The sequence below is a fragment of the Nannospalax galili genome, unplaced genomic scaffold (genome assembly GCF_000622305.1).
Source record: "Nannospalax galili isolate Female #2095 unplaced genomic scaffold, S.galili_v1.0 scaffold156, whole genome shotgun sequence".
Taxonomy (NCBI): domain Eukaryota; kingdom Metazoa; phylum Chordata; class Mammalia; order Rodentia; family Spalacidae; genus Nannospalax; species Nannospalax galili.
The window spans coordinates 453,765-464,954 of NW_008337625.1; the positions used below are offsets into that span (position 1 = coordinate 453,765).

Consider the following 11,190-nt stretch of genomic DNA (forward strand, 5'->3'; position numbering starts at 1 on the left):
AGTTTCAATGTCATTCATTTTAAACATTGGAATACTGTTTAATTCTACTCAATATATGATGTGAAATTATGTTCACTATCGTTCCTTTCAACACACAATACATTAGTGTGTGAAAACCGAGGTGGAATTACTTATTTTTATTTTATGTACATGGGTATCTACATACCATACATGCCAGCATGTATGTAAGTGCACTTGTGTGTCATGCAGTGTCCTCAGAAGCTAGAAGGGAGCATCAGATTCTGTGGAATTGGAGTTATGGATAGTTGTTAGCCACTGGGGACTGAACCTGAGTCTTCTGCAAGAGCAGCCAGAACTCTTACCCATGAGCCATCTCTCCAGCCCCTATATGTAGTAATTTCTTTGGCTTTAGTATTTATAAGTATTAAATATTTTTATCCTAGGTTAAGGCAAACATCAGAAATTAGAAAATGCATAATTAGTTTCTTGAATTAATTGTTTATTATGTAAGAAAGGTCTTTTTCTCAGCTCATGTTGGGTAAGCATCATGGTGAATCTATATTTTGTTTTTCAGGTGTTTCATTTTTTACTTTTGGTACCTTAAAGAGTGTTGGGCTTGCCCATGCTCCTACCCTTCTTGGCAGACCTTCATCAGACAATCCTAATATCTTAGTTTTGAAAACTCACATAAACTTACTTTGTGGTGGTGTTGCTGGAGCAATAGCACAGACAATATCGTAAGTGTCCTCACCAACTTGACTCCATCAGGCACGGTTACCTGGCTTCATCTGATCTTCTCCTAACAGATTATTGGGAAGCTGAATCCTTTACAAAATATGACTATGAATTTTTATAAGTATTAATACTTTTTCAGCTATGCTTTCATTGTAAGCATATGATCGATAATTACATGCCAAGTTGATTGTATTTATCCAAATCTGTCCAGTTTCCTGTGGAATCATTTGAACAAAAGCAAATGAGAATTACTAAATAATCCATTTGTTCTCATGGATTTGGCTACAATAAATTCCTGAAGTGTGAGCCATTTATTCTGTGTGTGTGTGTGTGTGTGTGTGTGTGTGTGTAAAGCCCTCCTGGCTTAAAATCTTGAAAGCCTACTTTGTTCCATATAGTATTTTTTTTTATTTTTTAGATTTTATTTTTACTTTTTATTATATGTATATCTGTGTGTGGGAGTTGGTTTGTACTGCCTGTGAGTTTAGTGACTGTGGAGTCCAGAAGAGAGCATCTGTTGGGCGTGGTGACTCATGCCTTTAATCCCAGAACATGGGAGACAGAGGCAGGCAGATCTCTGTAAGATCAAGGTCAGCCTGGTCTACAAAGCAAGTTCCAGGCCAGCTGGGGCTACAGGGAGACCCTGCCTAAAAAAAGACCAAAAGAATAGGTCATGGTGGTGCATGCCTTTAATCCCAGCACTTGGGAGGCAGAGGCAGGTGGACCTCTTTGTGTTTGAGGCCAACTGGTCTGCATAGTGAGTTCCAGCCAGCTGGGACTACAGGGAGACCCTGTCTCAAAAAAAAAAAAAAAAAAAAAAAAAGACCAAAACCAAAAGGAGAGAGTGTGTGTTCTGTTTTTTTTATTTATTTTTTATTTTTTTTATTTTTTATTTTTGTTTTGAGACAGGATTTCCCTATAGCCCAAACTGACCTGGAACTCAGAGGTCCACCTGCCTCTACCTCCCAAGTGCTGAGATTAAAGGCATATTTCATTGCACCCAGCTAGCCTGGTGGCAATATTATTTAATTGGACTTAAAGATGGTAACATGTAGAGGGAACATTCATAAAAGCATTTCCATATCACAATTGGAAAGATGGTGTCAAGAAATTTCCCTAGACCAAGAGAGATTAAGTAGAGTGAGATAAAGAGTAAAAGACTAAGCAGCAAGAACTTCTCAGAAATAAGAAGAGGAAAGCTTTTGTGGCTAAGAAGGAATTGCCCTGCAATGTAGGAAGACACCAAGGATTCTAGTGTCACAAGAGTCAAAGAGAACCAGGTAGGAAAAGTCAGAGTAAGATGGAAGGCCTTTACTGGGTTTCTCAGGAATTGCCTTGTGAAAGTAGATTTGTTGTACTTGTAATGAGAGCTGATCATAGGAGATGGGAGGTGTGCTGTGCTTGTGGGAATTTGGCTGTAGAACATGGCTCCTTTGTAGACATCACCTCCAGCTGTTCTGACTCTTGGTTTTCCACCTCCCTGTCTTCACTTTGAACTCCCAGCTTAGATCTTTAAAATCCATCTTCTTTCCCTCCTTTTTTTCTGAGATAGGGTATCCTATAATCCAAACTGACCTTAAACTTGTTATGTAGCTGAGGATGGCCTTGAACTTCGAATCTTCCTGCCTCCACCTCCCCACTGCTGGATTACTGCTCCTACAACCAGGCTTCATTTCCTGGGTTTACTTGCTGCTGGGGATGGAACCCAGAACTCTCTCATGTTGGGGAGGCACTACCAACTGAGCTGTATCCACAGCCCATTTCCTACTTCTAAATGATACTCCTTTTTGCATGGACCTTAATGCAGTGGCTTCCTTCTCAATTCTTTCATTCTTTTCAACTGTTCTAGTTCATTGGGTCTTAAAACAGTCTTTCTCCTTTCTGGTGTTGAGTGATGTGTTTCTATCCCTTCTTTGATTTGTGGTTTTTTTGTTTTTTGAGACAGGATCTTGCTATGTAGCTTGCTAGCTTTGACCTTGAGCTCCTTCTGCCTCTGTTAGCTAAGTGCAGGCCTTACAGGTGTATGCCACTATGTTCAGCTTTTGTGTACATTTTTTTTTCTGTTTTTTTGAGACAGGGTTTTCCTGTAGCCCTAACTGGTCTGAAACTCGCTATGTGTAGACTAGGCTGGTCTCAATTTTAGAGAGATCAGCCTGCCTTTGTCCCTGGAGTGCTGGACTACATAGGGATGTACCACCATGCCTGGCTGTTCTTTGTTTCTTGAGACAGGGTTTCATGTAGCTTTGGTCTCAATTTGCCATATAGCCAACGATGGCCTTGAACTCTTGATCCTTCTATGTCTCCTTTTGAGTGTTGCCACCATACCTCTATTAGCTCTGTTAAAAGTGGGTCTGGGGTCTCAAGAAAATGACCACATGATCCAAAGTATTTCTTTTTTTTTTTTTGGTCTTTTTGAGACAGGGGGTCTCAAGAAAATGACCACATGATCCACAGTTTTTCTTTTTTTTTTTTTCTTGGTCTTTTTGAGACGGGCTCCCTGTAGTCACAGCTGTCCTGGATTCATTATGAAGACCAGACTGGCTTCAAACGCACAGAGATCTGCCTGCCTCTACCTCCTGAGTGTTGGGATTAAAGGCGTGCGCCACCTCGCCAGGCTGATCCAAAGTATTTCAACAAGGTAAACACTTCAGTGATGGTCCTACTGGGTTTTTATTTCTAACACAAAGGGGGCCTCACTCTGAGTGGTCAGAACTTGGTCTTACACTCAGGTGGTTCGCCGCTTTTGAGAGCAAGATGCAATCTTGAACACAAACTTTTTAAAAATTTTATTTATTTTTATTTTATGTGTATGTGTGTATTGCCTGCATGTAGGGTAAGTGCACTGGTGTTGTGCAATGCCCTTGGAGGTCAGAAGAGGCTGTCGGATCCCTTGGGACTGGAGTTACGGACAGTTGTTAGCTGCCATGTGGGTTCTGAGATTTGAACCTGGGTCTTCTGCAAGAACATTCAGTGTTCTTAACCTCTGAGCCATCTCTCCAGCCCTTGAACACAAACTTTAATCTCAGAGATTCTTACTGGGGGAGAGATAGAACTTTCTCTCATTTAACCCTTTGATAGAAAAGAAAGCACATTTCCTTTACCCTCTCTCAGCTCTGAGAACTTGAAATTGTTTTCTTAGTGTGTATATACAAATAGTCTTTATGTAAGTCTTGTCGCATTTTTACTTCAGAATGCTGCCGTTTTCCTTCTTTCCCACTTAATCCCCCTGGTCCTTGTTACCTTGTCCTCTTACATTTTCTTCTGATAATCTGTTATCTGCATATAGCCTTTCTGGTTGACAACTCAGTCCCTGGGTTGAAGTTTTGGGCTTTTATCTTCATGCGCTTTTTTCCCTTAATTCTTTTATTTATTTATTTATTTATTTATTTATTTATTATTTATTTTTGTTATTTTGGCTTTTTTTTTTTGGTTTTTTTGGGACAGGGTCTCTCTGTAGCCCCCGCTGGTCTGGAACTCAGTATTGTAGACAAGGCTGGTATTGAACTCATTTAAGGTATAAAAAATTTTTTTTTTTTTTTTTTTTTTTTTTTTAAATTTTTTTTTTTTTTTTTTTTTTCAGACAGGGTCTCATGCAGCCCTGACTGGTCTGGAACATACTATATAGACAAGGCTGGCCTTCAACTCACTGAGAATCTACCTGCTTCTGCCTCTGGAATGCTAGGATTAATGGTATATGCTACCACACTTGGCTAGATTTATTATTTTAAGCATATGAGTGTATGTAAGTACATCATGTGTGTGCAGTGCCTGAGGAGGCCAGAAGAGGGCTTCAGGAGTTAGAGGTGATTGTTAGCTGCTATGTAGGTGCTGGGAACTGAACCTGGGTTCTCTATAAGAGCAGGCAGTGCTCCTAACTGCTAAACCATCTCTTCAATGCCTTTTTTATTTGTTTGTTTATTTATTTATTTATTTGGTCTTTTTTTTTTTTTTTGGTCTTTTTGAGACAGGGTCTCCCAGTAGCCCCAGTTGTCCTGGAACTCACTATGTAGAACAGGATAGCCTTGAACTCACAGAGATCCACCTTCCTCTGCTTCCCCAGTACTAGGATCAGAGGTGTGCACCACCATGCCTGGCATTCTTATTTTTTATTTATTTTTTGAAAATGATTTACTTTATTTTCATTTGTTTATATGTGAATGTATGTGTGTGGGTGTGCATGCTTGTGCTTATTCAGAAACCAGGAGAAGATGTGGGATCCCTCAGATCTGGAATTACAGACTTTTTTTTTTGTCTTTTTGAGGCAGGGTCTCCCTGTAGCCCCAGCTGTCCTGGAACTCACTATGTACACCAGGCTGGCCTTGAACTCACAAAGATCTGCCTGCCTCTGCTTCCCAAGTGCTGGGAATAAAGACGTGCACCACCACGCCCGGCCAGATTTTTTTTTTTTTTTGTGGGATGCCCCGCTTGTTCTGTGGGCACTGGGATCCAAACTCTGGTCCTCATGATTGTGCAGCAGGTGTTCTTAATCATTGAGCCATCTCTGTTTTTTAAAATATTTTATTATTTTTATTTTATGTGTATGAGTGTATTGCCTGCATGTATGTGAGTGCACCCATGTCATGCAATGCCAAGGAGGTCAGAAGAGGGCTTCGGATTTCCCTGGAACTGGAGTTAAGGACAGTTCATAGCCCCCATGTGTGTGCTGGGAATCAAACCTGGGTCCTCTGCAAGAGCAGTCAGTGCTCTTAACTGCTGAGCAGTCTCTCTAGCCCTTGAGCCATCTCTTTAGCCCTGAAAAGTAACTACAAGTTTTTCATTGCGTTTTGTTTATTTGGAGGTCAGAAGACCTCTTTCCACCTGGGTCCTGGGGATCGAACTCAGGTCTTTAAGCTTGACAGCAAGCCCCCTTTATCTTCTGAACCATCTCACTGGCCAGTAATTTTTTTTTTTTTTTTTTTGAGACAGGGTCTTTCTGAAGCCCTAGCTGGCCTGGGACTCAGGAAGATCTGACTGGCCAGTAATTTTTATTTTATTTTTTTGTGAGAGTCTTGCTATGTGACCTTGGGTAGACTTGAATTCATTATTGTACTCTAGGTTGGCCTAGAATTTACGGTAATTATCCTGCCTCAGCCTTGTGAGCACTGAGATTACAGGTATGCACTACCACGCCTGCCTTAGCAAAAGTAATTTAATTAATTGACTGATTGGTTTTTTGAGTCTCACTGTGTAGGTCTGGATGACCTGGAACTTGCTGTGTAGACTAGACTATCCTCCAACTCATGCTGAAATTATAGATATATACCACCATGCCCAGCAGCAAAAGCAATTTTTAAAATCACCTGGAATCCTACTTCAAATGATTACTTTTCCATGTATAATTTTTGATGTTATAATATTCTCTGTCCTTGAAATATAATGATCTAAATCTTAGGTCTAGCCTTTAGAGACAGTTCTGTACTGGTGTGCTGTATTGGAGGGGGCCTGCTGCGTGTTCATAGGGTACTGGTTCTCAGTGTGGGTGATTTTGACTCCAGTGGACATTCCCTTGTGTCTGGAGACCGTTGGTTGAGATCATTTTGAAGATGCTACTGGCTTCAGGTGCGTAGAGCTAGGGATGCATCTAAACACCTTGCAACCCTCAGGACAGCTTGCACAAGAGCAGTCCATCCAAAAATGTCAATAGTTTTGAGGCTGAGAAACCTTGTAGACATACCTGGTGGGGGCACCCAGTGCTTCTTTAGGAAGTGCCATTTCATTTGGCCTTGGGGAATAAATAGAACCTCATATTGTGGTAGTGATGGAGACAAAACCTGTAAGACCACAGACCTCTGTAGTTAATTGATTTTATTCCTGTGTGTAGATTTTGATTCCCAGATTAGATTTATTAGTAAGAAATTAGGAGCATTATTTCCTGGTGTGTATAGGGTTTTGGTTTTAATAGTTGAGTAGGGAATGAAACTTATTTTTTGTCTTTAATTCTTTTATTTCTTTCAGCTACCCATTTGATGTAACTCGTCGGAGAATGCAATTAGGAACCATTCTGCCAGAGTTTGAAAAGTGCCTGTAAGTGTTCCAACATATAACTGTTCATTTTCTTTAGAAAATGTAATGAGTTTTTTGGTTTTTTGGTTTTTTTTTTCTTCAGTTTTTTGAGACAGAATCTCATGTAGCACTTTTAGTTAGTTATACAACACGGATGACCTTGAACTTTCATTTTCTGTTCTCCACCTCTCAAGTGTTAGGGACGCAGATGTGAGTCATACTTGAAGGTGGTGGTGACTTTTTCTTCTTCCTTCTTCTGAGACATCTCACCTGTAGTACAAGTCCCGACTTGAATATGCAGTGGTCTTCCTGCCTTACCTGCTGAGTACTAGAATTACTGGTGTGGACTACCATGCCTGGCTAGGAAATGTAATGCTCAAAGTCTGTAGGAAGGTAGGACTCTCCTCTCACCAACGTCTGTTTCCCTCCTCTTATCTCCCAAAGCATACTATGGAAGCTATATAAGGTTTCAGTCATGTCCCAATTCTTTTAGAAAAATTTACCCCCTAGGAATGTAGCTCAGTGGTAGAACGTTTGTCTACCATGTGTAATGCCCTGGGTTCAATTTCCAGAACCACAAAAACAAAACAAAACAAAATTTTTTTTTCATGGTTGTTTGTTTTTGAGACAAGTTCTCACTTTATAGCTCCCTGGAACATGCAGCTCGAATGACCTCAAACCCATGATTCTGCCTCAAATTCTTCAGTGCTGAGATCACAGTTATATGTACCAAGCCCAGTGTGGAAACTGTATTTTAGAGAGCCTCTGTTGCATAGAATATACAGCAAACTATATGTGTAATTTAAATTTTTCTGGTAACCACATTTTTTGGGGAGTGTCTTTTTGAGATAGGGTTTTCCTGTAGCCCCAGCTGGCCTGGAACTCACTGTGTAGACTAGGCCAGCCTTGAACTCACAAAGATCTACCTGCCTCTGCTGGGATTAAAGGTGTGTGCCACCATGCCCGGCTGGTAGCCACACTTTTACAAAGTATATCAAAGAAGATTGTTTTAATTTTTTGCTTAGCCTGATATTTCTAAAATACTGTAACTTAAACATTTCAATATTTTGAATTTTTCATGCTGATTTTTGAAATCCAGGGTATATTTTACACTCACAGCTCATCTGTTTGGATTGCCACATTCAGTGCTCAGGGACTACATGTGGTTGGTGGCTGCTGTTACTGCACAGCATAACTAGAGTTTTCTATAGTCTATAGAAACAGAATTGGGATTGAAGTTAAGTTCAGTGGTTAAGAACACTGGCTTCTCTTGCAGAGGACCCAGGTCCTATTCCCAGCACCCACATGGCAGTTAACTTCAGTTCCAGGGGAATCTGACAGTATCTTGTGACCTCCACAGACATTACATGACATGGGTGCAGTTACATACACTCATACACATAAAATAATAAATTAAAAAAAATTTTTAAAGAAGCTTAGAATCGTTCAGTTTTATGGCCACCAGGTTTCTGATTTCTGTCACTGTTACAAATACCTCACACAATTAACTTATAAAGAGACAAGTAGCTGGATATGGTGGCATACTCCTTTAGTCCCAGTACTCAGAAGGCAGAGGCAGGCTGATCTCTGAGTTCCAGGCCAGCCTGGTCTACATACTGAGTTTCAGGTTAGTCAGGGCTACATAGTGAGACCCTGTCTCGAAAAAAAGAGAAGAAGGGGGCTGGAGAGATGGCTCAGTGGTTAAGAACACTGGCTGTTCTTGCAGAAGTCCCGGGTTGGAATCCCAGCACCCACATGGCAGCTAACAACTGTCCGTAACTCCAGTTCCAGGGGATCCAAGAGCCTCTTCTGTCTTCCTTGGACACTGCACGACACGGGTGCACTTACTTACATGTAGGCAATACACGCATACACATAAAATAAAAATAATTAATTAAATTAAATTAAAAAGAGCTGGGCATGGTAGCCCACGCCTTTAATCCCAGCACCCAGGAGGCAGAGGCAGGTGGATCTCTGTGAGTTCAAGGCCAGCCTGGTCTACATAGTGAGTTCCAGGACAGCTGGGGCTACAGGGAGACGCTGTCTCAAAAGAAGAAAAAAGAAAAAGAAAGGAAGAAATCCAGATCTAGTGGCACAAGCCTGTAATCTCAACTACCCAGGAAGATATGGCAGGAGGATAAAAAAATTGAAGGCCCACTTCAGGTTCATAGTGACTTCAAATCCAGATGAGCACAGTTTAGTGAGACTCTGTCTCAAAATAAAAAGTATTATAAAAGGGAGGGGAGGTTGGCAGGAGTATTCCTCAGTACCAAGCAGATTCATGCACATGTCCACACATGTGCAATCACACACATGAGACTGAGTCAGGGGATGTCTATCCAACTCAGTTCGTGATCCTTTGGCTCTCTGACCTTTGGACTTGTGGCAAAGCAGCACATCATAGCAAGAGCTTGTGCTGGAGCAAAGCCTCTCACGTTGCTGAGCCTGGAGGCCCCCTCCTATAATCTCAGCACTTGGGAGAGAGAATGGGGAAAGATTGCTTTGAAACCTGATCTACAAAGTCAGGGCAGCCAGGGCTATGCAGCAAGACCCTGTCTCAAAGAAACCCAAGCAAAGTAATCTACTTCATAGGCAGGGAGTGAAAGAGAAAGCCAGGAAGGCAGTGAAGTCTCATTCCCAAGTCTTAAAGATTCCTGTCATCTCCCAACAGCACCTCCTTGAAGGTCCGGGCTGAAACCTGGTGCTCCTCAAGCTTTAGTCTCCAACCACCAGGTTGCTGTTGCAGAAAGGCTTATTGTCAGATGCTTAAAAGGCGGTGCCCATACATCTTCCATGTTTTGCATCCATCAGTATTTCTATGGAATAGTGCTGTCAGTTAACATCAGAGATAGAATATGTTGTACTGAAGAACCCAGAATGTTCCTGCAGAATGCTTGCACTTGTTTAAAATGATTCACTGTTTCATTGTGAGGTTGTAGCCACTTGTAACCCTTGTCTTCCAAAAGCTATTACAGAAGACATTTTAGCTTTCCCTCCCCTCCCCCTCTCCCCCCCCTCCCGTCCATTCCCCTCATCTCTTCTGCACACTGCAGGCAGTTCTCAGACTTGCTATGTAGCCAAGTCTGACCTTGAACTCCTGATCATCCTGCTTCCACCTCCCAAGTGCTAGGATTACAGGCATGTGCCACCACTACTACTATATATGCATTTATTGATTTTCTTGAGACAGGGTTATTCTAGCCAAGCTGGACTGGAACTTCTGCCTCTGCTTCCAAGTGCTGGGATTACAGACTTGAGCCACCATGCCTAGTTAAGCCTCTTTTTAAATAGTACTGTGGCCTGGGCCTGATGGCAAACTCCTTTATCCCAACATTTGGGAGGTAGAGGATTATAGTTCAAGGCCAACCCAGATTATGTAGTGAGAGTCTGACTGAAAAAAACAAACCAAAAAACCAAACAAATAACCAATCAGATGGGTGTGGTAGTGCTTCCTTTCAATCCCAGCACTCAGGAGGCAGGTGGATCTCTGTGAGTTCAAGGCCAGCCTGGTCTACATAGTGAGTTCTAGGCCAGCTGGGGCAACTGGGAGACCCTGTCTCAAAAAGACAAAAACAAACAAAAAAGCCCAACCAATCAACAAACAAACCTGTCCTGGATCCTTAGATAGTCTTGTTGCCTCATGAATGGTTGTACCCTGTCATCACTGTCTTTCAGTACAATGCGGGAAACGATGAAATACGTCTACGGGCACCATGGGATTCGAAGAGGACTGTACCGAGGCTTATCTCTCAACTACATTCGCTGCATTCCCTCTCAAGCAGTGGCTTTCACAACATACGAACTTATGAAACAATTTTTTCACCTTAACTAAAGCAAAAAATTAAGGTTTGTAGTTGCTTTTCCTCAGTAAGTTCTCAGAGGAAATTAGCTAAAAATATGTTACCTTAAAATGTGAGGGAAGCATTACTTGAAGTGGGACATTTACCCTGTCACAGGAACCACTGGTATTTTAATACTTGATTTCTTTTGTTTTTTAAAATCACAAATCAGAAGGGCTTAGCATAGTTTTTTTTTTTTTTTGAGCTAGAATCTGGTTATGTAGCCTTGACTGGTTTTGGACTCATTTTGTAGACCAGGCTGTCCTCAGACTTGTGGCAAGCCTCCTGCCTCTGCTTCCCAAGTACTGAGATTATAGGCATGTGCCACTATGGCTAGTTTAACATACATTTCATTGCCAAACATTATACCTTAGAACACTGAAAAAACAAAACAAAACTTAAGCTGATGTTGACTAACCAGTTAGGTTGTTTATTTGGAAGGAAAAGTAACTTCATACTGGAGTTGAAGAGATTGTCATTAGTTTTACCATAATGTTCTAAGCTTTTCATTGTGATTGTAGTTGTGGAGGTGGGGAGGGGCTGGGATCAAACCTAGGGACTTCTGCATACTGAGCACATGCTGTACCACTATGCTATTCCCCAGCCTGTAATTATGATTGTTTTGTGTTTGATTTTTTGCATTGTTGGGGAT

General features: G+C 41.4%; 1 protein-coding gene across 3 annotated transcripts in view; it reads left to right on the forward strand.

The window, feature by feature from the left end:
• Positions 1-10,925, forward strand: part of Slc25a16 (solute carrier family 25 member 16) — a 32,687-nt gene extending 21,762 nt beyond the window's left edge. Inside the window, exons 5-7 of one of the 3 annotated variants that reach the window (XM_029563360.1) lie at positions 536-698; positions 6,652-6,720; positions 9,371-9,680. In XM_029563360.1, coding sequence (XP_029419220.1) covers positions 536-698; positions 6,652-6,720; positions 9,371-9,539 — 401 coding nt within the window. In that variant the 3' untranslated portion in view covers positions 9,540-9,680. Of the gene's footprint in view, positions 1-535; positions 699-6,651; positions 6,721-9,370; positions 9,681-10,374 lie in introns of those variants that run through there. The other 2 variants (XM_029563359.1, XM_008832647.3) reach the window with 2 other exon arrangements.
• The last annotated feature ends 265 nt before the right edge of the window (positions 10,926-11,190 follow it).